The following is a 27,720-nucleotide window of genomic DNA, read 5'->3' on the forward strand; positions in this document are numbered from 1 at the left end:
TCTAGCCTTAAGCATGAGCTTCAGCAAATATGAAAAACCAGCTGGGTAGTGGGCCAGTGGCGTGACCTTTGTGCCACTTGCCTCCTAGGGCTGAAAACTGAAGTGCACTGCTGCTCACTGTGGATATAGGGGTCTCTCATTCCACTGATTCTAGCTGGATGGGCAAAAACTCCCCTCGCTATCAGCATACCCAAGTATTAGTGTCTGTGGAAAATTAGCACATGACACAAAATTCCTAGGGTAAAGAGAACCAGAAATAGTATATATCCTGAATATTTTCAAAGTATTTTTCTTCATTCTAAGAAAATATCAATAAATTTAGCAACCCCAAAAAAGGCTACTAGGTATATGGCCATTCATTAAGCAGCAATAGAAAACAAATTTAGCCAGAAACAAAGTAAGGATTGTCTGCTCTTACCATTTCTATTCAATATTATGCTGGAGGTTCTGGCAAGTGCATTACAACATGAAAAACAAATTCAAGGTATGCAGGTAAGAAAGGAAGATGTAAAGCCATCTTCTCACAGAGATATATTCTAAGGAGTTGTTAGAAAAATCTATTAGAACTAATAGGCAAGTTTAGCAAGACTGTAGGATATAAGATCAATATACAAAAATTAACCATAATTTCTACATATGAGCAGCAAATCATATAAACATAAAATGAAGGAAATACAGTACCATTGAAAAGAATAAAATACTTAGTGAATTGAACAAAGGAAGCATAGGACTCCTATACTAAAAACTACAAATACTGCTGAAAGTAAAGGTCTCAGTAAATGGAGAGAGATTGTGGGATTGGAAGACAGTATTGTTATGGTGACAGTTTTCCCTATATTGACCTATAGATTCAAGACAGTCCTTGTCAACATCTCAGCAGATTTTTTTTTAAGAAATTGACCAGCTGATCCTAAAATTTATATGGAAATGCCTAAACAATTTTGAAAAAAGAAGATCAAAGTTGGGGAACTATTTCAAAGCTTTCTACAAAGCTACTGTAATGCAAATAGCACAGTATTGGTGTAAGGACAGACATATATATCAGTGAAACAGAATAGAGTTGAGAAACAAACCTTCCTGAGGTGTTTGGGTGGTTCAGTCGGTTAAGTGTCTGCTTGGCTCAGATCATGATCAGGGTCCTGGGATCAAGCCCCACATTGGGCTCCCTGCTCAGTGGGGAGCCTGTTTCTCCCTCACCTCCCCACTTGTACTCTCTGTTGCTATCTCTGTTTCTCTCTCTCTCTCTCTCTCTCTCTCTCTAAAATAAATAAAATCTTTGAAAAGAAAGAAACCAACCAACAAACAAACCTTCCCATTCATGGCCAGTTGACTTTCAGCAAAGGAGTCCAGGCAATTCAGTGGAAAAAGGATAGTGGTGTTTTGTTGTTGTTTTAACATGCTAGAGCATTTGGATATCCATATGCAAAGAAATGAACTTAGACCCTTACTTCACACCCCACACAAAAAATTTCCACAAGATGGATCATAGATTCATTTTAAGCTTAAAATAATAGTTTTAAAGAAAATGTAGGAGTAAATCTTCATTACTTTGGGTTAGGCAGAGAGTTCTTAGATTCAGCACAAGGGAACTCTTGGGGATGAAAGAACGGTTTTAAAACTGTATTGAGATTATGGTTGTACAACTTTTTTAATTGCCGTCATCCAACTCTACACTTACATTGCACAGATGATGCAGTTTAGAAGTGATACCCCAATAAAGCTTTCAAAAGTGAAAAAATGAGAAGGAATTCCCTTTCACTTTAAAAAAAATCTATTTTACCCTTTCTGTATTAAAGTCCAGCACTGTTGGAAGTTCCTTCCATGTGCTATGGGTTATAGTATACTGGGAATGTCATAATGTACTCTGACTCCTTTAATCTATCATTCTGACTACAACAGCACTTTCTGGTCTCCTAGAGTTGTCCCTGTGTCCTGACACCAACCCAGCAAAGCCAAACTGCCTGCCCTGAGCAGTCCCCCAAGCCTACTGTGAAGGGGTCATCCTAGTAGATTTTATAGGGTCATCACACTGATTTCTTCCTCAATATCTCACATTCTGGCTACAAATTTACCACTTACTGACTTAAAAATGCTAAATCTGTTTTTTCTGTCCAAGGAACTATTTTTATTAACCAATACATGGCTATGCCTCATGAAAGAAGTCCAAATTATCTTTTTTATTTAAAAACACTATGAGTTACATAATTGTATATATTTTTCAATAAAGGGGGAGTACCTTCTCAACAACATGTTTAGGTATTCATTTCTTCTACATGCAGATACATTTTCATCATTTCCCAAAGTTCACAGCTTTTTAACAGATTTGACATTCCAATTTTTTTGTCTTTTTACTGTGGTAAAATATACATAACACAGACTTACCATTTTTAGTGTACAGTTCAGTGATATTAAGTATATTCATGCTATTGCACAACCATTAACACCATCCATCTCCAGAACTGCTTCCAGCTTCTGCAACTGAAACTCTGCACCTATGAAACAGCAACTCCTTCTCTCCCCAGCCCCTGGTAGCCACCATTCTTCTTTCTATCTCAATGAACATGACTAGTGTGGATACCTCATTTAAGTGGATTCATACTATACTTTTTCTTTTGTGACTGGCTTATTACACCTAACATAGCATATAGTCAGTGTTCACCCACGCTATAGCATGCATGTATCACAATCTCTTTCCTTTTAAAGGCTGAAAACTGGGTGCCTGGGTGGCTCAATCGGTTAAGAGGCTGCCTTCAGCTTAGGTTATAATCCCAGGGTCCTGGGATCGAGCCCCACATTGGGCTCCCTGCTCAGTGGGAAGCCTGCTTCTCCCTCTTCCTCTGTCCCCCCACCCCGCTCATGCACTCTCTGTCACTCTCTTTCTCTCTCTCTCCCTCAAATATATAAAATCTTTTTTAAAAAATAAAGGCTGAAAACTATACCATTGTATGTATATACCACATTTTTTATTCATCCAATATCGATGCTTTACAATAGATAATTATATAATAGGAAAAACCAAATTCTCAAAAATAAATCTGTCTAGTAGGAGAGTATTCAGCCTTTCCTCCATCCCCCTGTCAGTTGTTCTGTGTGGGCTCCAAGTTAGCTCCTCTGTTCTACATCTTTGTGAAAGGAATGTGTGATTTTCAAGGAAAGTATGATTAACTACAGGAATCTCTGGTTCCCTTATTTGTTCAGATGAATTACTTCTGAAAACAGGGATTGGAATTTACTCTGAAATACCAAGAATAATGAATCAGTTTGTCCCTCGTCCCTGTGTTTCCCACTGAGTGCCACTCTCTTTTTATAGCACTATAGTCAACTTTACCAGAAGGCAAAGGAATGTTCAAATAACCATCAAAGTGCAACAAGCACTGATTCTTTTTCATGCTCCTCTCAAGGAAGGGAGGAGTTTTCCCCCAGAAAGGAATGTGATATGCTCACTTGAAGAATATTTGATAGGATTGGCTTCACCATTCATAATCCAATGGCATAGCTGCTTTCTTCTCTTTGTGTCCTTTCTAACATTGTCTCATTAAAACCTTTTCTGCCAAGCTCTTTTGTTCTCTTTTAACTTGCCACAACAGAAATTTATTTTTGCTACAACTACTCATACACATGCTTAGTGATTACCTATGCAAAGTGAAAGTCCTATCATGAGTCAAAAATTATATTACCTTAGTGATTACATACAATGTGACACACCTGATATAAATGTTTTCTTTTGAAACAGCAAATTAATAATAAGATATTCATTAAGTTAAATATCATTTAAATATTCTAGATGCATCAGAACAGCACATTAAGAAATGAGGCTTCTGGGATTCTGGGATGTCTGGGTGGCTCAGTCAGTGAAGCAATCTGCCTTCAGCTCAGGTCATGATCCCGGGGTCCTGGGATCAAGCCCCACATCGGGTTCCCTGCTCAGCAAGGAGTCTGCTTCTCCCTCTGCCCCTCCCCACAATTCATGAGTGCTCACACATGCACACACACTCTAAAAATTTTTTTAATAAATTTAAAAAATTAAAAAAGAAATGAGGCTCCAACACTTTTTTAATGTTACTATTTTAATGGAAAAGAAATTCATACCCTAGTGAAATTTCTCACAGGTGGGCAGACTCAGGATCTGATATTAAAAAGTGCCCTATTTCAGAAGGCTTGAGTAAAAGCAAAATAAAGCCACCTACCTCATCAAACTAGTGGTTTTTCCTTATACTTTCTCTTGCTTGCTCAATAATAGGCATTATGATTTGTTTCTTGCTGGGCTTAATTTTAGAGTTATATGCCAGCTGAAAAAGGCTGACAGAAAAGTCATGTTAGGTCATCTGAGGCCACTGCTTGAGTTTCTCAGAAAGAGCTGCCAATTGCCCAGAATCTGCCACAGTGGCCTATATTGTTAGGCCACCAAAGGGGGAACAGTCTTTTTAGACTGAACTAAGAGGTCAAGCAAGTCTTAATTTCTTGGTTTCAAAAATAAATCCCCAGAAGTGAGATGTTCTAATGGGCTTGAAACAAAAGCAGCTCTGTATACAGACAACTAAAACCTAAACCAAATGAGGCCTTCCTTTGGGGTACTTTCACTGTCAGAATCCAAAGTACTGTGCGGCCCTCTCAAGAGCTCTTGAAGTGGCCTATATGAACTGATTGTTCAGTTTCCTTTTTGCCGTCAGAAGAAAATTTTCATAATTAATTTAGCTACAGTAGCATATTACTAAGTCAGGTGGGCCCCTTCTTATGACTTCAGGTAAGGATGTATACCCCCATCATGATTTTCTAAAGCTTCATTTAGCATTTCACTGCTATACCAATTGGCTAAAGTTTTCCTAGGACATCTGACTCAAGGGCTTCCAGGAACATTCTTATTGGGCACAGAATACAATATACAGTCCATCAGATACCTATTTCTAACTTTAATTACCCAAAATAACCTGAGCCATAATAGTGGGAGCAGCCTGAACCTTTCTCCAGGGCAAATCTAAATTCTGGAGTGAAACTCTTGCTCATTTTATTACAGTCACTAGGTTTGTGGATTTGACATTTTTTTTTCTTTTTTAGTTGAGAAGTTTAGTTTAAGATTTATAAAATTTGGCTATTTATATGTTTTCTGACCTTTCAAAGGGAAAGTTAGCATGAAGTACAAATTGTGGAGGGATAGTATGCAAATAAAACAAAAGTATATTCTTTACCCAGTCTCCAGACCACTATTAAATACACTGCTCTTCTCCTAGTTTGGACTGTGTCTTGATGATGCCAAAGATCTTTGGAAGAGCATTTTCCTATTTCTAACCTAAAGACAGCAAGTTGATGTATAAAGTTGAGCAGGAAAAGTAGATGTTTAGATCTCGGGAGATTTTCTTCAATCTCTGACTTTATAAAATCAGCTCCAGTGCAGTAGTTGAATATTAGTTCCTTACATTTTTGTAATGAATCTCCTTTCCCTCACAATTTGCCAGATTTCAAATGTATTTCTTTTTTAAAAAAAGATTTTATTTATTATTCATGAGAGAGACAGAGAAAGGCAGAGACACAGGCAGAGGGAGAAGCAGGCTCCATGCAGGGAGCCGGACATGGGACTCGATCCCAGAAATCTAGGATCATGCCCTGGGCTGAAGGCGGCACTAAACCGCTGAGCCACCCGGGCTGCCCTCAAATGTATTTCTAAAAAATACTATAGGGATCCCTGGGTGGCGCAGCGGTTTGGCGCCTGCCTTTGGCCCAGGGCACGATCCTGGAGACCCGGGGTCGAATCCCACGTCAGGCTTGCTGCATGGAGCCTGCTTCTCCCTCTGCCTATGTCTCTGCCTCTCTCTCTCTCTCTCTCTCTCTCTGGGTGACTATCATAAATAAATAAAAAATAAAAAATACTATACTGTTGGATATCACTAGCTGATCTGCTAGGTTTACTGAAAAGAAGTGATGTTGAGATTTGTTTCTAATCACCCAGCTTCTTCACAGACAACTCACAAACTGTAAAGAAAACTCTTAATAAGACACACTCTTTCCAGAGCAAGTCATTTCAATTCCCATTATTGTTTTGCAGTGGAAACTCATGAACACTCTTATCTGTTTTACTAGGATCACAGACACATTTCATTACATACTTGGCAGCTAAACATTTGACTCTTGAAAACTTGAATTCCTTTCCAGCAGGGAGCTTCTTCAGTCTCTTTGAAGTTAAGTGCTAGAGGGTGGTTGCTAATGAACTTCAGCAGAGTTCCCTGCAACTCTACAAACCCATTCATTATTGCAAAAGCTATACTCTTATCCTAACCAATACACATTCTGGTCCTGAGGTTTGGTTTTCTCTCTGCTAAAGTTAGCTAGGGCACTTGATGGGATGAGCACTGGGTGTTATACTGTATGTTGGCAAATTGAATTTAAATTAAAATATGTAAAAAAAAATAAAAATAAAAAATAAAGTTAGCGGGATATATAAGCCAGTGATAGTAACTTTATGGTTCTCTGCCAACCATTGCGTTTTAAATGTTGAACTTGCTAAATGCTGCGTATAAACTGAGAGCAAAAGAAAAGCTTCTATTTGAGGACTAGAAACCAGAGAACATGAGATATGATGGAGTATGTTTTTTTTTTAAAAAAAAAAAGGAAACTTGATTTAATGTGTTGAATGTAAATAAAAAGTGACATCTTAATTGATTTCATCCTTATGTTTGAAAGTACAATCTCAGGAGAGTTGAATTTAATATTACCACCAACTTTAGTCTGCTCTGTTTAAAATAGCCCATCTCAAATATAGAAGTGTGCCCTCCTAACAGAACTGTGCTTATATTTCTTAAGACAGAAAGATTAAGCTGTCCATATAGTTGTGTGTGGTCATATCTGACCCAGTGCCAGAGACAAGCAGAGAATGGCCTGTCTGGGACAGTGTGAAATAGTCTGTTCCCCTTGCAGCTGTTCACATTTCCTCATTTTGGCTGTGTGTGTGTGTGTGTGTGTGTTAACAAAAAGTGCTGAAGTTGGGTAACTTCATTGGAAAGGGAAAACAGTAACAGATTCATTCTTGTTTTCTCTCTAGGGATAATTTATTAACATTCTTCTCTCCCTCTGCCTTATCTTCTACACCTCAGCTTTACAAATACATTATATTATCTTCCAACTGAAGGTTACTGGAGGTGAGGTGGGCAGTGGAATGGGTAAAATAGGGGAGGGGGATTGAGGTGGGCCCTGTGATTAGCCCCAGGTGATGTGTACAACTGTTGAAATCTGTATGGTACACCTGAAACTATTATAACACTGCATGTTAACTGAAATTAGAAACTTAAGAAGCACCAGGGTGGCTCAGTTTGTTAAACATCCGAGTCTTGATTTTTGGCACAGGCCATGATGTTAGGGTTATGAGATCGAACCCCACATCGGGGTCTACACCAGGTTCTCAAGACTATCTCCCTCTTCCTGCCCCCCCCATTACGCTTTCTCTCTCTCTCTCTTTCTCTCTCTCTCTCTCTCTCTCAGAAAAAAAAAAAACTTTAAAAGAAAAAAAGAGAATTCAAAAACAAATACACTTGATATCTTCAAATTTCAGGAAACCAAATACCAGAAGGAAATATATTTTTCCTTTTCAATCCACCGTGAACTTAAGCTTCTTGAGCAGATGTTGGCAAACTACAACGCTTGGGCCAAATGCAGCCAGTCACCTGCTTTTGTAAATAAAGTTTTATTGAAACACAGCCATGTCCATTCACTTATGGATTGTTAATAGCTACCTTTGAATCAACAGCAAGGCTGTGTGGTTGACAGAGTCCTGACTGCCACAAAGCCTAAAATACATACTATCTGGCCAGGAAATGAATATAGAATTACAGCATTCTTTAACAGGGCAAGGCTTCTGGTTGATTGGCTTATATCTTTCACATCACATTTAATATATTTTTTTCCTACAACCTATAAATAGCATTCTCTACAGTTCTTTCTCCAGATATTTGCTAACAGTGTCTCCCTGTCCAAAGACTTGGTGTATTTCTGAAATCTGATACAAGCCAAGGAAATCCAGTATGAGAGAAAGGCTGACACATCAGTTCACAGTCTAGTCCCTGCAGCTCTGGCTGCAGAACCCTGAATGTGACATTTATCTCACTGGACCTCAGCTTTTTCCTTAAGATGGAGAAGCTGAAGAAGCAGATTACCTTAAAAACAAAAGTGGAGGAGCTGAATCATGTTGGTCCTCTTCTACCTTGAAAATCTGATGAAGTCACTTGGCCTTGAAACACACATCAAAAAAGAAATATGGTCAAAACAGGTTTCTTAATTTTGAGGGAAAGTTTTTAACTGTGCAAGAAGGACCAAAGATCAATGATATCTGGTTCCTAAAGAAACAAGCTAAGAAAGAAGTATTCCCAGTCTGTTTATTTTTATGTCACCCTGAAATTATTTTTAAATACCTATTTACAGTTCCTATGCACCAGCTCAAACACACCTTTATTTTTTAAAGAAATGTGTATTAAACATTTCCCGTGTACTCAGCCCCCTGTGAGGTGCTATTACTGAATGTCAAAAAACTCAAGAGTCTGGTCATGGAAAAGAGGAAGCAGCCCTTAAACTATACGTTCCAGAATCCCATCCCACAGGCAGCCAAGGCCCTTTTGGCTATCGATGCACTTGATGTTGCAGGCGTCAGATGTTGGCTGCGTCCTGGGTTCCACATCATAAGTGTACTCCAGAGCTGGCCTTGGCAGCACCCTCTCAGCTCTTGCACCCAAGTGTTAGCCCAAAGCTACTTACTTCCAGGTCCCTTTGCTCCATGGAGGTAGCCCTCTTGTGTCAAGATGACTGCAGCTAGATCATACTCTGAGGCAGCTCCTTGACTCACAGAAAACACACATACACTACAAGTATGGATTGCCCTATCACTGGCCTCACTCTGCTGGCAGGAGCTACCCCAAGTGGTCTCCGGCCAGGAGAGAGGCAGGCATCAGTGTCTTTTCTATTTTTTTTTAAGATTTATTTATGATAGACAGAGAGAGAGAGAGGGGCAGAGACACAGGAGGAGGGAGAAGCAGGCTCCATGCCGGGAGCCTGATGTGGGACTCGATCCCGGGACTCCAGGATCGCGCCCTGGGCCAAAGGCAGGTGCTAAACCGCTGAGCCACCCAGGAATCCCCATCAGTGTCTTTTCACTTGGGATCACAAACATCACCCTGTCAAGCTGCCCCAAGGACTCTGTCTCACAAAGGGCTCTGACCTGGTGCACCAAGATGGGCCTCATAAGTCGCCGTGCCTCAGCGAAGATCCCTCCCGAGAGTGAACCAGTGAGCTCTCGCTACTGGACCTCCAGCTTCTGCACCTGGTTGGTTGTCTTGGAGTGTTCACCATCCTTCACTTGGCATGAGGAAGAAGGCCGCTCCCTCTGCCTTTCTCCCCAACAGGAATGAAGGGGAGATCCAATACTCATTGTCCTCATCCTGTGACTCCTACAGACTCCAGGTTTCTGCCTCTGTTAGGCAGAATAGGGCAGTAGTGTGTTTAAGGAAGGACCATCTGGGCTGCCTTTTCCAAGCCCTAGGGGAATGGTCTGGCAGCTTTCTAGCAGTCTTGGTGCTGCTTACTTCCTGTTGGCCTTAGCTCTGGGCTCCATCTAAAGGTCCAAGACAACAGAGGAAGTCCCAAATCACATCATTCTAGATTGTCTTTATACATGCTGCAGCCTGCCTTTGTTCTCAAAACCCAGCCACTTCTCACTTGCCCCCATACCTTCACAAAATTCCACCTGGACTTGAACTTTGAATCCATAAGAATGAGAAGTTGAAAAGCTGCATATGTCTGACTACTGTTTTAAAAGACTAATGTTACATGAAAGCTTTCCTCCATTGATGACTTTTTCTTTACCTGCCTTGCCACGTTTCTCAGATGGTTTCTATTTATTGTGGGTATCCCTAGAATATTTGAGTCCCTAAGGCAAAAACCCAGTCACAGAAATTGAAGAGGGAAATGAAGGTTGGCATGTGATGCATGCACATCCAGGTAGTCCCCAACTTGGGTTTCACTCACTGAGATCCCTTCCAGTTGACATCAATTGGGGACCAAACTACTCTCAGGTGTTCAAAGGGATCAAGCTGGCATAGGTTTCTGGGCCTTTAGCTATACGTGTCTTTGGGATTTGTGAGTTCTTTGAGGACAATAACTGTCTTCGTCTCATTTTCATAACCCCAGTAAATAGAACTGCACTGCCTAGTACATAGTAGGACCTCAGTTTGTGGATGGATGGATGGATGAGTGAACAAGGGATCCCTCCTGATGGTGACAAAGTAAGCCCCTTTCCCTGCCGCTTCCCGCCTTGGTTCTTACTTGACCTTTTGGTTAATGAGCAGGCAGTTGAGATTCATCAGTGCCTGCCTGGACTGCTCCAGTCCTGGGCTCTCCTAGGAGCTAGAGGAGCAGAGCCCAGTGCCCCCACCTCAGACAGAAGACCCCTTCTTTTATATCCTTCCTACTGTTTCTGCCTTGATGGGAAGCACCCAACCTCTCCCTCGTCCCACCATTATTCCACTTCACTTTGGGTGAATATGTGATGAACTGGATCAGGCCAGACCAAAGGAGCAGAGGAAAATTTGGTCTGAGCACTTTTTTGGGAGCAGGTCCCTAAAAGTATCAAAACTCCAGGCACCTATATGTCACCTGTGAAGTGGCTGTAAGGCTAGAACAGTGGTTCTCTCTTTACTACTCTGTGACTCAGTTCCCCCATCTGTAAAATGGGAATAAAAAGGGTCTCAACCTGATCATGTTGTTTGAGGTTAAACAAGGGAATATATATTAAGAATTTTGACCAGAGGCACCTGTGTAGCTCACCTGGTTGAGCCTCTGCCTTCAGCTCAGGCCAAGATCCCAGGGTCCTAGGATCGAGTCCCACATTGGACTCCCCATGGGGAGCCTGCTTCTCCCTCTGCCTATGTCTCTGCCACTCTCTCTGTGTGTCTCTCATGAATAAATAAATAACCCTTAAAAAAGAATTTTGACTTATTACTAGCATCTAATAAGTGTTCGATGAAAGTAGCAATTCTTATTGTTGGTACCTACTACTGTTACTCTCAAAAGTCAGCACTTGGGCATAAGATTCCCAAATACCTAAGGAGTTTATTAAAATACAGATTTCTGGACCCCTTTTCAAATTCTGAGTCAGTAGGTCAGGAGTGGGGCCCAAGAATTTCTACGTTTAACCACTCCAGCTGGTGCTGCTACAAGTCCTTAAGAAACCACACTGACATAAGACCTAGGGAATTTTTCAATTTCTGGTTCCTTACTTTTGATGGGTTGTTCTTCGTCTTCTATTTTATATTGCATTTAAGAGTATTTCATTTATCTCTGTAGGCTAGTCTAGAAACCTAACAGTATGTATAACATTATTTCTATGGGACAATATATTCCCTAGCTCCAAATTTCAAAATTTAGAGTCTTTAGAGATAGAAGGCATTCAAAGGATGAAGACTCCTGCATTCTACAGGGATCTGGGTGAACTTTTGTAAACCAGCCACATATCACTAGTTCCCTAAATGTTAATACAGTTGACCTTGGAACAACACAGAGATTGGGGGGCTGACCCCTGCATAATCAAAAATCCACATATAACTGGCTCCCCCAAAAACATAATTACTAATATCCTAATGTTGACCAAAAGCCTTACCAATGACATAAACAGTCAATCAACACATGTTTTATATACCTGTTATATACTATATTCTTACCATTAAGCTAAAGAAAAGAAAATCTTATTAGGAAAATTGTAAGAGGGGCGCCTGGCTGGCTCAGTCAGTAGAGCATGTGACTCTTGATCTTGGGGTCATGAGTTTCAGTCCCATGTTGGGCATAGAACTTACTTTTAAAACTAAAGGGAGAGATGGAGGGAGAAAGAAAAGAAAAGAAACCCCTTCTCATTTCTAGAGGAGAAGGAGCGTGGACAGAATAGAAAACTTGTCAAGAGACTCCTTGCACCTAACAAACTGGCAAATAGATACATAGATTTATATAAAATGGTAATACACACTACTAATCTACTGGTGAGGGTACAGAGAGATAGGTACTCAGTGCTAATGAGTTTGTAATTGGGGCAATCTTTAAAAAATATCATAAGGAAGAGAACATAAAGTACAAAGTACTGTACTGTGTTTATTGAGGGGGGAAAAACCTGTAACAAGTAGACCCATGCAGTTCAGACCCATGCTGTTCAAGGGTCAACTGTATATTTTAAACAACACTTTACTACTTATACTATGCATTTAACCTCTGATTTAGCAGTACTTTCTCCAGGCCATTATTTAAAAATGGTCACTGTTCTATCTTCATATTGTTCTCATTGGGCATCTTTGTAATTAGTTTATGTATCTATCATAAGGCATTTTTATGTGTGGTATGGTCCAAACACAATTATAAGGCTTTATCTTGCATCAGTATAAACAAATCTAACCGTAACCTGAAGGATGTATACAGTCAGTATTTGACCTGTACATTAGCATTGTGGTGCATAGTAGGAAGAAGGAAAAAAGAACTAAACAAAAAAACAAAACAAAAAAACCTCCTATTTTAGAGAAATTAGGAAATAGACGTGGCAGACTGGCCAAAATCCATTCCAATGTTTCGCAGCAGACTGTCAAATGAGCCATTTGGCTTAAGGTAGAATTAATATTTTAATTGCGTTTCCACTCCAGAGATTTTTCTTTAAAGAATTAAATTAATTGTTTTCAGAAAGTCAAATTTTGCATCAGTTAGATTTGTGGGGTTTTCAAAATACATTTAGAGTCTTCTCAGTGTCTTATGCTCTGTGAATTCGCAAATTCAAAAGGAAAAAGTTCATGTCCTTAATTTCTTGCTGAGAGATGCCAGCACTGATACTGTTAATAAACAGCCCTGGTGAAACAAGCATAAACCTTTTGTGAGAACATTCCTTCCTAGAAGGAGTTGGGTTTGCCCTTTCCCAAGATTTAGATTTCGGTGAGAATTCTTTCAGACATGTCTTGGCCAGAAAGCGTTCTTTCATTTTGTTCTGTATCCCTGTTATTGAATGCTGCTTCTCCCAGAGGCAAAAAAAAATATTGCAATTCTGAAATAGTGATGGATTTTAAATGAGAAAGGAAACTGCTGTAGTGACAGGATCCCGGACCATCTATTTAAAGATGATTTTCTAAAACGATACGCGTAAGACTGCTCTTGCAACAAGTTTCACTGAATGAGTAAGACATTATTAATGGGAGGATATCACTGAAATCATCAGCCAGCGTTTGTCAGAGGGAGGTATTGTTTAGTGAAATAATAAATATGAAGCTCTGAACTTTTAGCAAGGAATTATGCGTGTTGATTGGATTTTCTTCTTTGCTTTTAGCTGTATGACAAAATTAACACAAAGTCTTCACCACAAATCAGGAATCCTCCGAGTGATGCAGTACAGAGAGCCAAAGAGGTAAGTGATATATTTTGTAAATGTATCCAGGTGTCATATTTGCTACCTTGATTGAAAACATTGCTGCTGCCATAGACAGAGGTTGTTTCCTTGGAGTCACAATTGGACCATTGCAATCAGATTTAGTATTTCTAAGTTTATCACTGAACATTTTACATACAGGAAAGAAAGACAATCCTCAGGGGTGACACTGCTTCCATTTCTAGTTCTGATTCTGCTACATAAACTTGAACATATTAATATATCAATTGTACTTCTCTTTTTTAAAAAAAATTAGTAATTTTACTGTGCTTGGTGGAAATGGACTATGAAAATTTGAGTTGCTTTTTTAAGGTGATAGTGTTTGGAAGTTAAATAAATATCTGTAGCAATTAAGTATACTGAGTTCAGAAAGAAGTCATTTTTATACATTGTCGGCTAGTGTACATGGCTGTATCTGTTACCAACTTTAACTTTTTTTAATGTGTTTTTATTTTTCTTTAAGTAACCTCTGCATTCAACATGGGGCTCGAACTCACAAGCCCAAGATCAAGAATTGTATGCTCTAAAGAATGAGCCAGCCAGGCGCCCCAACTTTTTTATTATAGAAACATGATATCGCAGAAAGTTTGGATGAATAAAACTCCATCCAAAATCCCATCACCCTAACACAGTAATTTTCATTTCTGCATATACACTTCCAATCACTATCATTTCATATAAATTTTATTTTTTATTTCTTTGCATATACATTTTATAGAGCTGCAATCAAAATATATCTTTTCTTACCTAAAATTATATAATCGTTTTCCAGTGTTTATAGTTGGTCTTCATTAATATAAATTCTAATGATGGCACAAATCTTCTTTGCTATTACTAAATTATAATGAATTGTCAATTCCTCCATTGTTAGACACATAGTTTTTTTCCCTTCCCTTTTTGATGTTATAAAAGTCTGTATGCAAATTAACATTTCCCTTTAAAAACAGTTTTTATACAGTGAGACTACTAAGTGAAAGTGTATGAAAGACAGAATCCCTTCCCTCCCAGATTTTAAATGACGCACCTGCATTGGAAACTATCTCATTCACTGAGAAACAAGACCATGGGTGTGTGCTATTGGGCCTGTCCATGCAGTTAGGGGCACCAATGAAGAGAAGTTCTCTCTGACTTAAAGGACCACACCTTGCTGTTTAAAATTACAGACTATGTGAGTAGCAGGGGACCAGAGAGAACACATGGTTTCATCCTTTCTTTTCACTGGTAGAAAAACTCAAAGCATAATACACAGTTTGCTTATCTTCATTAAACAATATGAATTAACAGCATAACCAGCACTTGCTAGGGGTTTATTTAGATAAGAAAAAAACCCTGGAGTGTTTGTTTTAGTCTTTTTCCTTCTTCCCTGAGAAAGTGACTGAGTAGTACTGAGGTATGCCTGTGAAATCCAAGCCTTAGGCTAAGTGATCTCTTAATGCTCCTTCCTGCCCCAGTATTAAGATTCTCTAAGATCCTCGAGGTGAGAGGTACCTCTGGCTGGATGACTTGTATGCCCCTGACATCCAGTCCTGCTGCTCAACTTTGGAAACTGAGTGCAATGTGTATAACTAACTACTCTGTGAGTCCAACCATCTATAGTTCGAACCGCAACAGTATGTTTACTCTGGGGGTACGGGGGGAAATACAGAGAGAGGCTTACCCCTGGTCTCCTGTCACATAGTCAAATTTTAAATGGTTAAACTCCATCCTGATGGTAACATAACTTTTTGAGTGGAAAGAGAAGTTTTCAGTTGTTATTTGTATTTTGTTTTAACTGTTCTCTTGGATTCCTGGCAGTTAATGCTAGCAGCTATTGGCAGAGGCATGGTTTTCTCTCTGTGAGATGTGTGGAGAATAACACTGACTCTGCCAGGGCTGCAGGAAAATTACTTAAGTGTTTCTTTTCTTAAAATGGTTTTTATTTGAGCCTGTGTCATTTTAATCTTTCTAAAAGGAATCAACCATTTTGTTAATATAAAAAATGTGGCTATTAACTTTTATTACAGATTCATTTTGATAGCGAGTTTGGAAAAAGATTTGTAGAGATTTTTTCCCATTAAATTAATTAAGTTTACTTATACCTATAGTAAATATGTATTGTGGACTTGTCATTTTGTTTTATATTTTTCAACAACTTTTCAGGTTATAGTGGGGTAATATAGTCAGAGAAATTATAGCAATTTGTTTTACTTTTTTATTGCCATCAATAGAGTTCTTTTATATTAATAACCTTTAATAAAGTGATGAATTTTTTCCAAAGTAATTGTTTTGTCTGTCACAAAAATCTATTCATAATTTTTCATTTAAAAGAATTCTATATTTTCTAAAGCTGGCACCCTGCTTATACTGTTATACATCTTGCTTATTTTTTAGGTATTGGAAGAAATTTCATGTTACCCTGAGAATAATGATGCAAAGGAACTAAAGCGTATTTTAACACAACCTCATTTCATGGTGAGTACCAATTAAACATCCATAGAACCAAAAACCTCACTTTCAAAAGAAATTTTTAATAGTCCTCATAAGATGTGGCCATCTTCATCAGATGTGTCATTACTCATATAATATCAGATTGTTAAGATTACAGTATCAGGTAATATGAAATAAGTCAAGATCCTCTTTGTTTACTTCATGCCACAGTCATAAAGATGCTATCCTAAGGTTGCAAATCATCACACAAGGGATTTGCTTCCTGCTAGGGTAATTCTTAAGTTACTGGAACTGTATATGTTACTTAAACCACAGAGAACTCAACCTGAAGTGAGTTTTCACTAAAAAAGAATTATCTGAACCTAGGTGATTTATTGGAAAAATTCCATCTCTCAACAATGCAGAACTTTTAAACTTTCTTTGTTCATTTCTACTGTAAGGAAAATGGGGATATAGTAAGAGAAATTATAGCAATTTGTTTTATTTTTTATTGCCATCAATAGAGCTCTTTTATATTAATAATCTATAATAAAGTGATGAACAGATGCACCTATAGTTAGGCAGTTATAACACTAAACAGAACTCAAAATAGATGAGATACCTTTCTGTAGAAGAAGGTCCAGAGTTATCTACTTAACTGCAATTCAAAAGTATGATTACAAATGGAAATTCATGTTGAATATAACATTTTTAAGACATCAGCCACATGGGGTGCCTGGGTGACTCAGTAGGTTAAGCATCCAACTCTTGATTTCAGTTTAGGCCATGATCTCAGGGTCATTGGATTGAGCCCCACATCAAGCTCTGTGCTCAACAGAGAGTGTCCTCGAGATTCTCTCCCTCTCCCTCTGCCTCCACCTCACTCATTCTCACCCACTCTCTCTCTCACTCTCACTCTCTCAACTCAAATAAATAATAAATCTTTAAAAAAAAACACAAAAAAATTAGCCACATCAGGGGCACCTGGCTGGCTCAGTCAGTAGAGCATGTGATTCTTGATCTCTGGATCATGAGTTTGAGCCCCATATTGGGGGTAGAGATTGCTTAAATAAATAAAACTTTTTTTTTAAGATCTAAAAAAGAACATTAACCACATCAGCATATGTGGACTATATGGGAAGAGTGGAAAATCCAGGTGGCTGCCCCTTGGGAGACAATGTGACTTCATAGCTATGATCTCATTACTACTATTGAGGTGATAATTTTTCAAATAACAGTCACAGTATAAAAGATGTATCATGCCAGTTACTATGACACAATGTTTTTAAAACTTTAACCCAGCCATCAAAACAGAATTTTGTTCTTAAAGTGACGACTAAGAAAGAGCCAATTACCGTATTCACCCTAATTCTCCCACCCAAGCCCTGAACCTAAACTCAATCAAGTATAATCCTTGATAGTATTTCACTTGGTTCCCCTATGACAGCAGCTCTCTCCAGTGGGTTACAGCAAATCATGCTCTCCACCTGTGGGTGAGCACATTATTACAACTTAGGTGTGTAAACAAAGGACTCAGCTCAAATCCTGCCTCTGCTGTCAAAGTCTCATAACATTTCTGCCATCCACATTGACCTTTCTCTTCTGAGATTCCTTCTACACTTGCTCGTATTCACCTGTAGAACATTCTAATCCATGAAGCCTGCTGGAGCAGGTCCCTTCACTAGTGAATGAGCACATCTCAGCTCAGCTTTGTTGTCCTCATTGAACTTGTGGTCTCATCTAATGGTTGTTACTTGTTTCACAGATCAGGAAAATGAAGAGACTATAGGCCTTCATAGTATCCTCAAGTTTGAGAAATCACAAATATCGGGAGTTAATTACCCTTAATATTGTTCCTGATTGTTTCACATATGTAGGCCATGTTTCCCCAGGTTATAATTAATTCTCCTTTATGTCTTATGTCAATAAAATTGGTGAAAGCTCTGGGTTCAGATGGACCTGGGATTGAACTCCAGCCTTGCTGCCCTAGCTCTGTGAACTCTGACTCTCTGAGCCAAACTCACAGAGTTGGAAAACTTACGTAGATGTACATTACCATGCTTAGCACAGTGCCTGACATGTGCTTGATGTCTAATAAATGCTAGCTAATGAACATTATTAGTTTCCTCCATAGTGTCTTTTTTTTTCTTTTTTTTCTTTTTTTTTTTAATTTTTTATTTATTTATGATAGTCACAGAGAGAGAGAGAGAGAGAGAGGCAGAGACACAGGCAGAGAGAGAAGCAGGCTCCATGCACCGGGAGCCCGATGTGGGACTTGATCCTGGGTCTCCAGGATCGCGCCCTGGGCCAAAGGCAGGCGCCAAACCGCTGCGCCACCCAGGGATCCCTCCTCCATAGTGTCTTATCACGTGCAGGGCACATAGTAAGTTCTCAGCAAAATATTGAATAGATTAGGAACCTGCCCATTGGCAGAAAGGTTAACCTCCTGTCAACTGCCCTGTGCTGTGCAGTGTGCTTCCCATAGATAGAAACGTGTACATTTTAACAGACAATGCCTGTCTGTAAGTTGCTAAGTCACCTCAGTGCAGTTCACAGGATGATATAGGACCATTTGAGACCAGTAGATCTTTCAGATTTGACAGAAGCTGAGTAAAGAAATTAACATTTACCCAAATAAGAGCCTTTTCTTAAGGTTTAGCTTTTTTTTCTTTCAAAATCATTAAAGCTCAGACATCCCCATGTTTCACAACTTACCCACCTTTGAAGCCTTAATTTATTTTGCTTTTCTGAAGTCAGAGAGAAGTTAGTATATGCATTGCTATTAGCAAATGGTTTCAGAAATAATAAATAATCCTTATAATTTCTGAATACCTAGATAGATGCTGAAAAAAACATTTTCATTTGCTCACCAAATATGTGAATGCCTATTGTGTGCAGGCATGATGCCAGACACTAAGAATGGTGGTGAATAGAACAGACAGGGTCCCTGCCCTCATGGGATGTCCATTCAGGTGGGGCTGGGATACAGGATGGATAAGTGGGGTACAGGATGGATAGGTGGACTAGAGACAGACAGTAAACAAGTAAGCCAGGTAATTTCATATAGTAATAATAACTATGAAGAAAAACAAGGGATAACGGAGCAGAGATGATAGTAAAGCTGGGGCTACTTTAGGTAGCCAGGGCGAAGTCCCTCTGAGGACTTAACACGTGAGCTAAGAATTGTTATCTGAGAGAACCCAGCCGTCTGAACATCCAAGCATTGGGGAAGAGCAAATGCAAAGGCCCAGAGGCAGGAAGGAGCTCTGCAGGATCAAAGTATGGAAGTAAGGCCATCATGGCTGGGATACAACAAACAAGGGAGGGACTGGTATGAGAAGAGCTAGGAGAGGGGCGCCTGGGTGGCTCAGTCAGTTAAGCATCTGCTTGGCTCAGGTCATGATCTCAGGGTCCTGGGATCGAGCCCCACTTCAGGCTCCCTGCTCAGCAGTGAGTCTATTTCTCCCTCTCCCTCTGTCCCCTCTGCCTGTTTGTGGGTATGCTCTCTCACTCTCTCAAACAAGTAAAATCTTAAAAAAAAAAAAGAAGAAGAAGAAGAAGAAGAGCTAGCAGAGGTTGACAGAGGCCAGACGACCAAGTCAGGTCTTCCATGGTCTCCTTCCATGGTAAGGAGTTCAGATTTTCTCCTGATTGGAGTAGGGCAACACCAAGTGGCTGCAAGCAGGAAAATATGATCAGATATGCACTTGAGACATCCTGGGGCTGATGTGCAGAGAATGGATTCTGGTGGGGATAAGAATTAAAGGAGGGAGGCCAATTCGGCAGCCAAGGTCCCTAGAGCTTGTGTGGAGCCCTGCTCCAAAGCTCTGCACTGCTTAATGCCCCCTCACCCAGACCACAGTTTAGACCAGCCCTCTAAGATCTTGAAACTAGCTGCCATTTCCTTTAGTAATCCAAATGCATTTATTGCTCCAAGCATATGCTTTGTTGATGACAGATCAGCATCACCTTCTTTATGATTTTACTGCATTGTTACCTTTTTATTTTTGCCTTGTATGCATGCCTTTAAAATTAAAATAGCCAAGTCATGACTTTGATAAGCTTTTTAATTAAATCACTTAATTTGAGATGCTAAGGGTTTACTTTTAAAGCAATTTTAATTGCATTTCATTATCTCCGGATATTTCATTACCACACAGATCACAGATGAAAATAGAACTGAGTTTATAGTTAACACACAAGAAAATATAATCTGTGCAAAGCTCCAAACGTACTGATATTCAGCCATAAAATTCTCTTTGAAGTAGAAATGTTCAAATATCCGTGGCTATGAAAACTTTTATGATGACACAAAAAAGTACAGTAAGTAGAAAAATATCCTCTTTTAGGGAAACCAGGGATCTTTATTATCCAGTTTCACCAAGATATGACATATGCAGGTATCAATACAAAGAAATCACTTCTTTGTTAACAGACTTTGCAAAACCATTCGTAATAGTAATTGTCATCTTATTTTTCATTTCAGCAAGTGCTCCAAAAAATAAAAACAAAAACATTACATAGATTTAGACTTTGAGCTCTATATCATATGTGAGATTTTGAAAAACTACATTTTTTCAGGCACAGTGGTGTGTATTTTCATTTCTTTTACTAAGTCATATTATAAATTATCTTCATCCTTTGGGTTATACAAAAGAGTTATTGGTTAATACCACCCAGAAAGATAGTTGTTCAAAACACCAATTATTGCATTGTTTCTTTTTAAATTTGTTCCCATCCTAAGCCTAAGCCCAAATCTGCCACCTCTATTTACAGATGATTCTTTCTACTAAATTGTTTGAAACTGCATTATGTCTGCCTGCATTTGAAATAACACATTTCTGCTGAAATAGTACTTTTATTAATATTTTACTTTCTTCATAAAATACCAGGCCTTACTTCAGACTCACGATGTAGTGGCACATGAAGTTTACAGCGATGAAGCATTGAGGGTCACACCTCCTCCCACCTCTCCCTATTTAAATGGTGATTCTCCAGAAAGCGCAAACGGAGATATGGATATGGAGAATGTGACCAGAGTCCGCCTGGTCCAGTTCCAAAAGAACACAGATGAGCCCATGGTAAGTAGAAAAAGAAAGTTTCTAGACTCTAAAATCCCAGCCTAAGCAACTTCAACCTACACTACTAAGAGGGAAGGAGGGGAGGGATAGTTTAAAAGCCTTCCCTTTCCAGCTCCTCCACCACCACCTCCCAACCTGCACCCAGAATTTTTCTACCTGATGCCATGCCTAAGGCCACCCCCCACCTCTCCTTTCACAAATGCTCTGTAGCTCCACCAAAAAAGGACATACCTGGTACATTACTCCAGTAAAAACCTCTGAGGCACAATTTGAAATACTGGTATTGAAAAAGCAAATGTCTAACGACATTGTGAAAAGCATCCTTTTATAAGATATTTGCCTTTAACAAAATGAGAGGAAGACTAATTTGGAAAGCATTCAAAGAACTGAGTGATGTCACTAAAATAATATTCCTTCCATTCACACTAATTTAAGTGGATTCATTTTCTCCAGGTATAGGAACAGCATCAGAATAAAATTGATGCTGAGCCTGCCTCATTCTCACAAAATCCTGGGAGATGGGGAATATCGAGGGAAAGGCTCTGTGGTATTAACTGAGCAAAGTGGGGTATGAGGTGGGAGGGCAGAGTGGAGACCATCCAGGCCAACCAAGTGTGCCAAATCCTGGTAATAAGAAAGACTCTTATCAGAGTTTCAGAGTGGAAAGGGGGCACCATGGCTTGCAGTATAGAAAACAGTGCCTGGCAGGATCAGGACATAAGAATGTTGAAAGACATGTTAAGGATTCTGTTCTTTATCTCAAAAACAGTGAGAGGCTCTTGAAGAGTTTCAAGCAGGGAGAGAAGATCAGATTTGCATTTTAGAAAGACTCTCTCCGGAGAAGAGATTAGAGAGAGGTCGTAGGGAGACCAGAGAAGAGGTTATTGCCTCTGGACCAGGGAGAGCAGATGGAACTAGGAGCTAGAGGCACAGATACCAAATGGAAAGAAGTGAACAAAAGAGCAAAATCAATAGACTTAGATAAGAGATTGACTAGGGGACTGGGGGAGAAGCCATTACCAAGGATGTCCCTTAAGCTTTATATGTTCACAACCACATGGATAGTAATGCTACCCATTGAGATAAAGGCTATTGGAAAAGTACCATGTTTGGGGGAAGAATCCTATCTTTGGGGTGGGGAAGCATTCAAACTTACACATTCATATCTTTCCCTCAGAGCAAAGAAAATGGATATTGGGGTATAGAAAACACAAATTCCTTACTTAAGAAAGTTGCCCAGTTGCTTTCCAGATTAAAGGAAGAGCTACAAAGCAGTGATTTCTCTGACTACGATTTCCAGAGAACTCTGAACTTTAGATGTTTCAGGTTGTAATTCTCATGTACTGATCTTTGCCACTTTTACTGTACTACCCAGCACTTGCAGCAGGAAGGGGACCTGTAAGTCACTTCACCCCTTTTTGGTGACATCCAAACAACCCTTCGGCTTAAGAGCACAAGCAGTAGCAACTTTTGGGTGCTTTGGGCAGATCACTTCAAGTCTGCTCATACTTTGTTTAGCAATTACTGCCAGAAGCATACTTGACTAAATGACCCCCAAGATCACACCCAGCTCCAAAAGTCTAATATCCACTTATTCATTTTATATGTCCATCCACTCATTTAGCAAATGTTTAAGTGCCTACTATGCACAGATCACTGTATTGGATGCCAGTGATGTAGTGACAGATAAGACACAGCCCCTTCTCAGAGCTCACTTTCCACAGGACTGCCAACATTAAGTAAGTAAATATGCAGTTTAGCACAGTTTGCTAAACAAGAACAATTAGGATAAAGCTATAGAGGAGAGAAGACTGTGTCCAAGAGGCAAGGAGAAGGGGTGTCGTTCAGCCAAGCAAAACAGACAGGAAAGCTGGAAGGGACCACAAGAAGGAGGCCCAGAAGTGTCCTGTGATCATCATATTCTAAAGCAGCCTGATGACATTTGTTTGATCTTTTGTATGGAGGCTCACTACCTAAACACCATAGACTGCATTAAAGCATATCCCTGGGTTACTTTTTTCAGAAAGCATAAAATGGCCTTGAGTCTCCCCTAAAAGTCTCCTTAAAAAAGCCCTTCTCTGTTCTTTGATCCTACTGAAGGTATGTGTTCTCCTTCTGACTGGTTGCCATAAAAATAGGAATAATTTGTTGTAAAATGGATATTTTCAATAATAGAGTACAGTTCTCTGTTAAATTTAATACAGCTTCGTTTGCTTAGCAAATTGTCTTATTAAAAGCATTATATTACTGTGCAAGACATGCCTATGTGATCTTTTTTGCTTTGGGGACCCCTATAACGTGTCCAATTATGTTAGATTCACCCTGCAAGGGTGATACACTCCCATTACTTCCCCCTAGTCATGAGAGGCCCCTGTCTGTCTCATCACTATTTTCTATTCACTAATGAATAGTCTCATTCATTAGGTGCCTAGCAGAGTGCTTGTCCACATAACAGAATCACAGTAATGTTGTTTGAATTAATACATTAATTTATTAATTTCAAGGCTGAAACCCCTTCATGCTGTCATTTCCCTTATGAAATTAGATCTGAGTTATACATTAATTTACAGCCTTTTTCCAGGAACACCTCTCTTGGTAACTGTACATGCTGATTGAATATACAAGTTGGAAATGAAACTTGAACATTACAGTTAAATGTTGGGACTAGAAACATTTTAATATACCAGTTTTTCACATTGCTTACCTACCACTTCTAAGAACTGTAAAATATGAACCAAGCAAAGTTACATTTTGTGGAATTGTACAGATTCAGAATGTAAATTATAAAGGCTCAAATATTTTCATGAAGCTTTCCAACAGAGTGTTATTCTCTAATGAAGAAGATAAGACAGTCCCCCTACCCCTAATCATCTCAAATTCAAGACCAGTTTTCACCAAGGGAACTTGTTAAAAATACAGATTTCTGGGCTCCATTCCAGACTTCCTGACTCTAAATCCAAAAAGTGAGTTTAAAAGACAGTATTATTTAAAAGGTTCCCATGTGATTTTTAGGATCAGCCAGGTCTAGTACAAAGAAGAATATGTTATGAAAGTTTATCTTATAATAGAGAATAATAGGAAAACAAAAATAATCTCTATAGACTAGTAGTCTGGCATTAAATATGTGGAGCTTCTACTTCTGGCCAAGATGGAGTAACAAGGACCAGATTTACCCTCTCACCTGAAATAACCAAAAAAATTTAAAAACAAACACAATTACATGGAAGAACAGTTTTCAAGACATTGGATATCAGACAACAAAGGAAAATGATCCCTAAGAGGCAGGAAGCAAACAGGCTGAGCCCTATGACTGTCCAGCCTTCTGACTTGAGGCCATAGCATAGAAAGGGAGAACTGAGGCAGAGCAAGCAGATACCCTGAATTGAGGAGACAGAACTGAGAATCCAAGGAGATCTAGGCATAGGACAGAGGACTAAAGAAGAGGTGCACAGAGAGAGAACCCCAGAGATCTGTAGAGGGTGTCTCTGAAGTATTCATCTAAATTATGATCAGTGCATTTATGAGAGGAAGCTGCCAAGGAAAGACCATCCAAAAAAATTAGAGGGAACAGTACCCAAAACGCACTGCCTGTTAACCACCAGCCAGACTGGAAAACAAATTCATGGAGCATTGTATAGAGTACTTAGGAAGATCTTTTTTTTTTAAGATTTTATTTATTTATTCATGAGAGGCAGAGACACAGGCAGAGGGAGAAGCAGGCTCCATGCAGGGAGCCTGACATGGGACTCGATCCCAGGATTCCAGGGTCAGGCCCTGGGCTGAAGGCAGGCGCTAAACCGCTGAGCCACTCAGGCTGCCCACTTAGGAAGATCTTATCTCAATAATGAGGAATAATTCACTTCAGGCTCAAAGGTGCTCAAGACCTGCCTAACAAATCATGAAAGCAAGACCCAAAGGATTGGACTAATTGACCTAAGTAAGTGAACTATATCCCAGAACAAAGCCTAAGAATACTTAGAGGAATAAAAAACATCTAGCGTGCAGCAAGATAAAATTCACAATGTCAGGCATTGAATCAAAGATTACTAATGGCATGTAAAGAAAAGGAGAAATGTGACCTATAATGTGGTGAATAATCAGTCAACTGACAGAACTGACAAAGATATTAGAATTAACAAAAAAATAAACTGATATTAATAGCAGATCAGACAATTGGGAAGAAAAAATTAGTGAACTCAAAGATATAGCAATAGAAACTATCTAAAATGAAATACAAAAAAAAAGAATTTTTAAAAATGAAAAAAGCAGAGGTGCCTGGGTAGGTCAGTGAGTTAAGCGTCCAACTCCTGATTTCAGCTCAGGTCGTGATCTCAGGGTCATGAGATCAAGCCCCTCATCGTGCTCCATACCAGTTGTGGAGCCTGCTTAAAATTCTCTTTCTCCCTCCCCTTTTGCCCCACCCCCACTTGTGTGTGCTCTCTCTCTCTCTCTCACTCTCACTCTCTCTTTCAAAAGAGTAAAAAGCATCACTGAACTCTAGGACAACTTCAGATAGCCTAACATATGGTTAATTGGATTCTATAAAGAAGAGAATGAAGAAGAGAAAGGATATTTGAAGAAATAATGGATGAAAACATCCCAAACTTGATGAAAACTATAAATCTGCAGGTGCAAGATCACAATGAACCCCAAACCCAGGAAGCATCAGAAAACAGCACCAGGGTACATCTTAAAGGGTTTAGAACCCATAATAAAAAAAGATCTTAAAAACAGATAAAAATAATGTTACATATAGAGGAACAAAGATAAGAATGGCATCAGACTTCTTATCAAAAATAATACAATTGAAAAGAACAGTGTCTTTAAAGTACTGGAAGGAAAAACAACCTTGAGAGGGTTTATCTTAGATTTTGAAACTTAGCAAAGGTATGTTTCGAAAACTAAAGGCAAAATAGAAGCATTTTCAGACATACCAAAACTGAAAGAATTCAGTAGACCTACAGAATAAAATGTTAAAGGACATCCTTGTCATTTAAATCTCTTTAAAAGATAATTGGCAGTTTAAACAAAACTAACAGCATTGTGTTTGGGGGCTTGTTACATGTAAAAGTAAGATGTATAACTGTAACACAAAGGTCAGGAGAAAGGAAGTGGAACTATACTGTTAAAAGGTTCTTATACTACATGTGACATTGTATAATATCACTTGAAGGTAGACTATGATAAGTTAAAGATGCATACCATAAATGCTAAAGCAATCACTGAAACAAAACCGAATTATAGCTAATCAGACAACACAGGAGAGAAAATAGAATAAAAATAAGCTAACCCAAAAGAAGGCAGAAAAGAAAAAGAGAGCATAGAACAGATGGAAAAAAAAAGAAATTAAATAGGAATGCCTGGATGGCTCAGCGATTGAGCATCGGCCTTTGGCTTAGGGTATGATCCTGGAGACCTGGGATCGAGTCCCGCATCAGGCTTCCTGCATGGAGCCTGCTTCTCCCTCTGCTTGTGTCTCTCTCTCTCTCTCTCCATGTCTCTCATGAATAAATAAATAAAATCTTAAAAAAAAAGAAATTAAATAGCAGGAAGATATATTTATACCTGAGTGTATCAATAATACTATGAAATGCAGATAGTTTAAATTCCCCCAGATTAAGAAGCAGAGATTGTCAGATGGGGTGTGGGGGCAGACCCAACTATATATATTGCCTGCAAGAATTGTTCTATACATAAAGACAAATAGTTTCAAAGTTAAAGGATGGAAGAAGATATATTATGATAGCATTAATCAAAAGCCAGCTGGAGTGGCTGTGTTAATATCAAAGTATAATTCTCAGGGGATCCCTGGGTGGCTCAGCGGTTTAGCGCCTGCCTTTGGCCCAGGGTGCGATTCTGGAGTCCCGAGATCAAGTCCCATGTCAGGCTCCCGGCATGGAGCCTGTTTCTCCCTCCTCCTGTGTCTCTGCCTTTCTGTCTCTCCCCCCCATCATAAATAAATAAATAAATAAATAAATAAATAAATAAATAAATAAATAAACAAACAAACAAACAAACAAACAAACAAATAAATCTTTTTTAAAAAAGGTATAATTCTCAATTCACATTGCAGTTAAATTGAAAATGAATAACAGAAAAACCTTGGGGAAACTCCCCAAGCATGTGAGAACTAAATAACACAGTTCTAAATAACCTTTGGATCAAAGAAGAAACCAAAAGGGAAATTAAAAAGTATTTTAAAGTGAATGAAAATGAAACAACAACACACCAGAATTTCTGGGATGCTGCAAAAGCAGTACTTAGGGAGAAACATGTAGCACTAAACACCTATATTAGAAAAGAAATATTGTAAATGATCTCAGCTTCCACCTTAAGAAACTAGAACAAAAAAGAGCACATTAAACCAAAAGTGAGTGAAAGAAAAGAAATAATAAAGATCAAAGTGGAGGGGCACCTGGATGGCTCAATCAGTTGCCTTCAGCTCAAGTCATGTTCCCAGAGTCCTGGGATGGAGCCTCATTTTGGGCTCTCTGCTGGGCAGGGAGCCTGCTTCTCCCTCTTCTGCCTGCTGCTCCCCCTGCTTGTACCTACCCTCCCTCTATCCCCTCCCTATCCCCACCCCGTCAAATAAATGTTTTAAAAAATCTTTTTTTAAAAAATCAAAGTGGAAATTAAATTAATGAAATAGAAAACAGAATAGAGAAAAACAAGTTTTTTCTTTGAAAAGATCAGACTGATCAGGAAAAAAAAAAAACATTTATCACCAATATTCTACATTTAAAAAGTGACACTACTACAGAATCTATAGGCAAAATCTATAGGCATAAACAACTTTATGCCAAGAAACTC

General features: G+C 39.0%; 1 protein-coding gene across 13 annotated transcripts in view; it reads left to right on the plus strand.

The window, feature by feature from the left end:
* CASK (calcium/calmodulin dependent serine protein kinase) overlaps window positions 1-27,720 on the plus strand; it is a 350,134-nt gene that overhangs the window by 275,872 nt on the left and 46,542 nt on the right. For all 13 annotated transcript variants that reach the window (XM_077888807.1, XM_077888808.1, XM_077888813.1 and 10 more), the window contains 3 exons: window positions 13,325-13,402; window positions 15,794-15,874; window positions 20,722-20,910. In XM_077888807.1, coding sequence (XP_077744933.1) covers window positions 13,325-13,402; window positions 15,794-15,874; window positions 20,722-20,910 — 348 coding nt within the window. The remainder of the gene's footprint in view (window positions 1-13,324; window positions 13,403-15,793; window positions 15,875-20,721; window positions 20,911-27,720) is intronic.

Source organism: Canis aureus, chromosome X (genome assembly GCF_053574225.1).
Source record: "Canis aureus isolate CA01 chromosome X, VMU_Caureus_v.1.0, whole genome shotgun sequence".
NCBI lineage: Eukaryota > Metazoa > Chordata > Mammalia > Carnivora > Canidae > Canis > Canis aureus.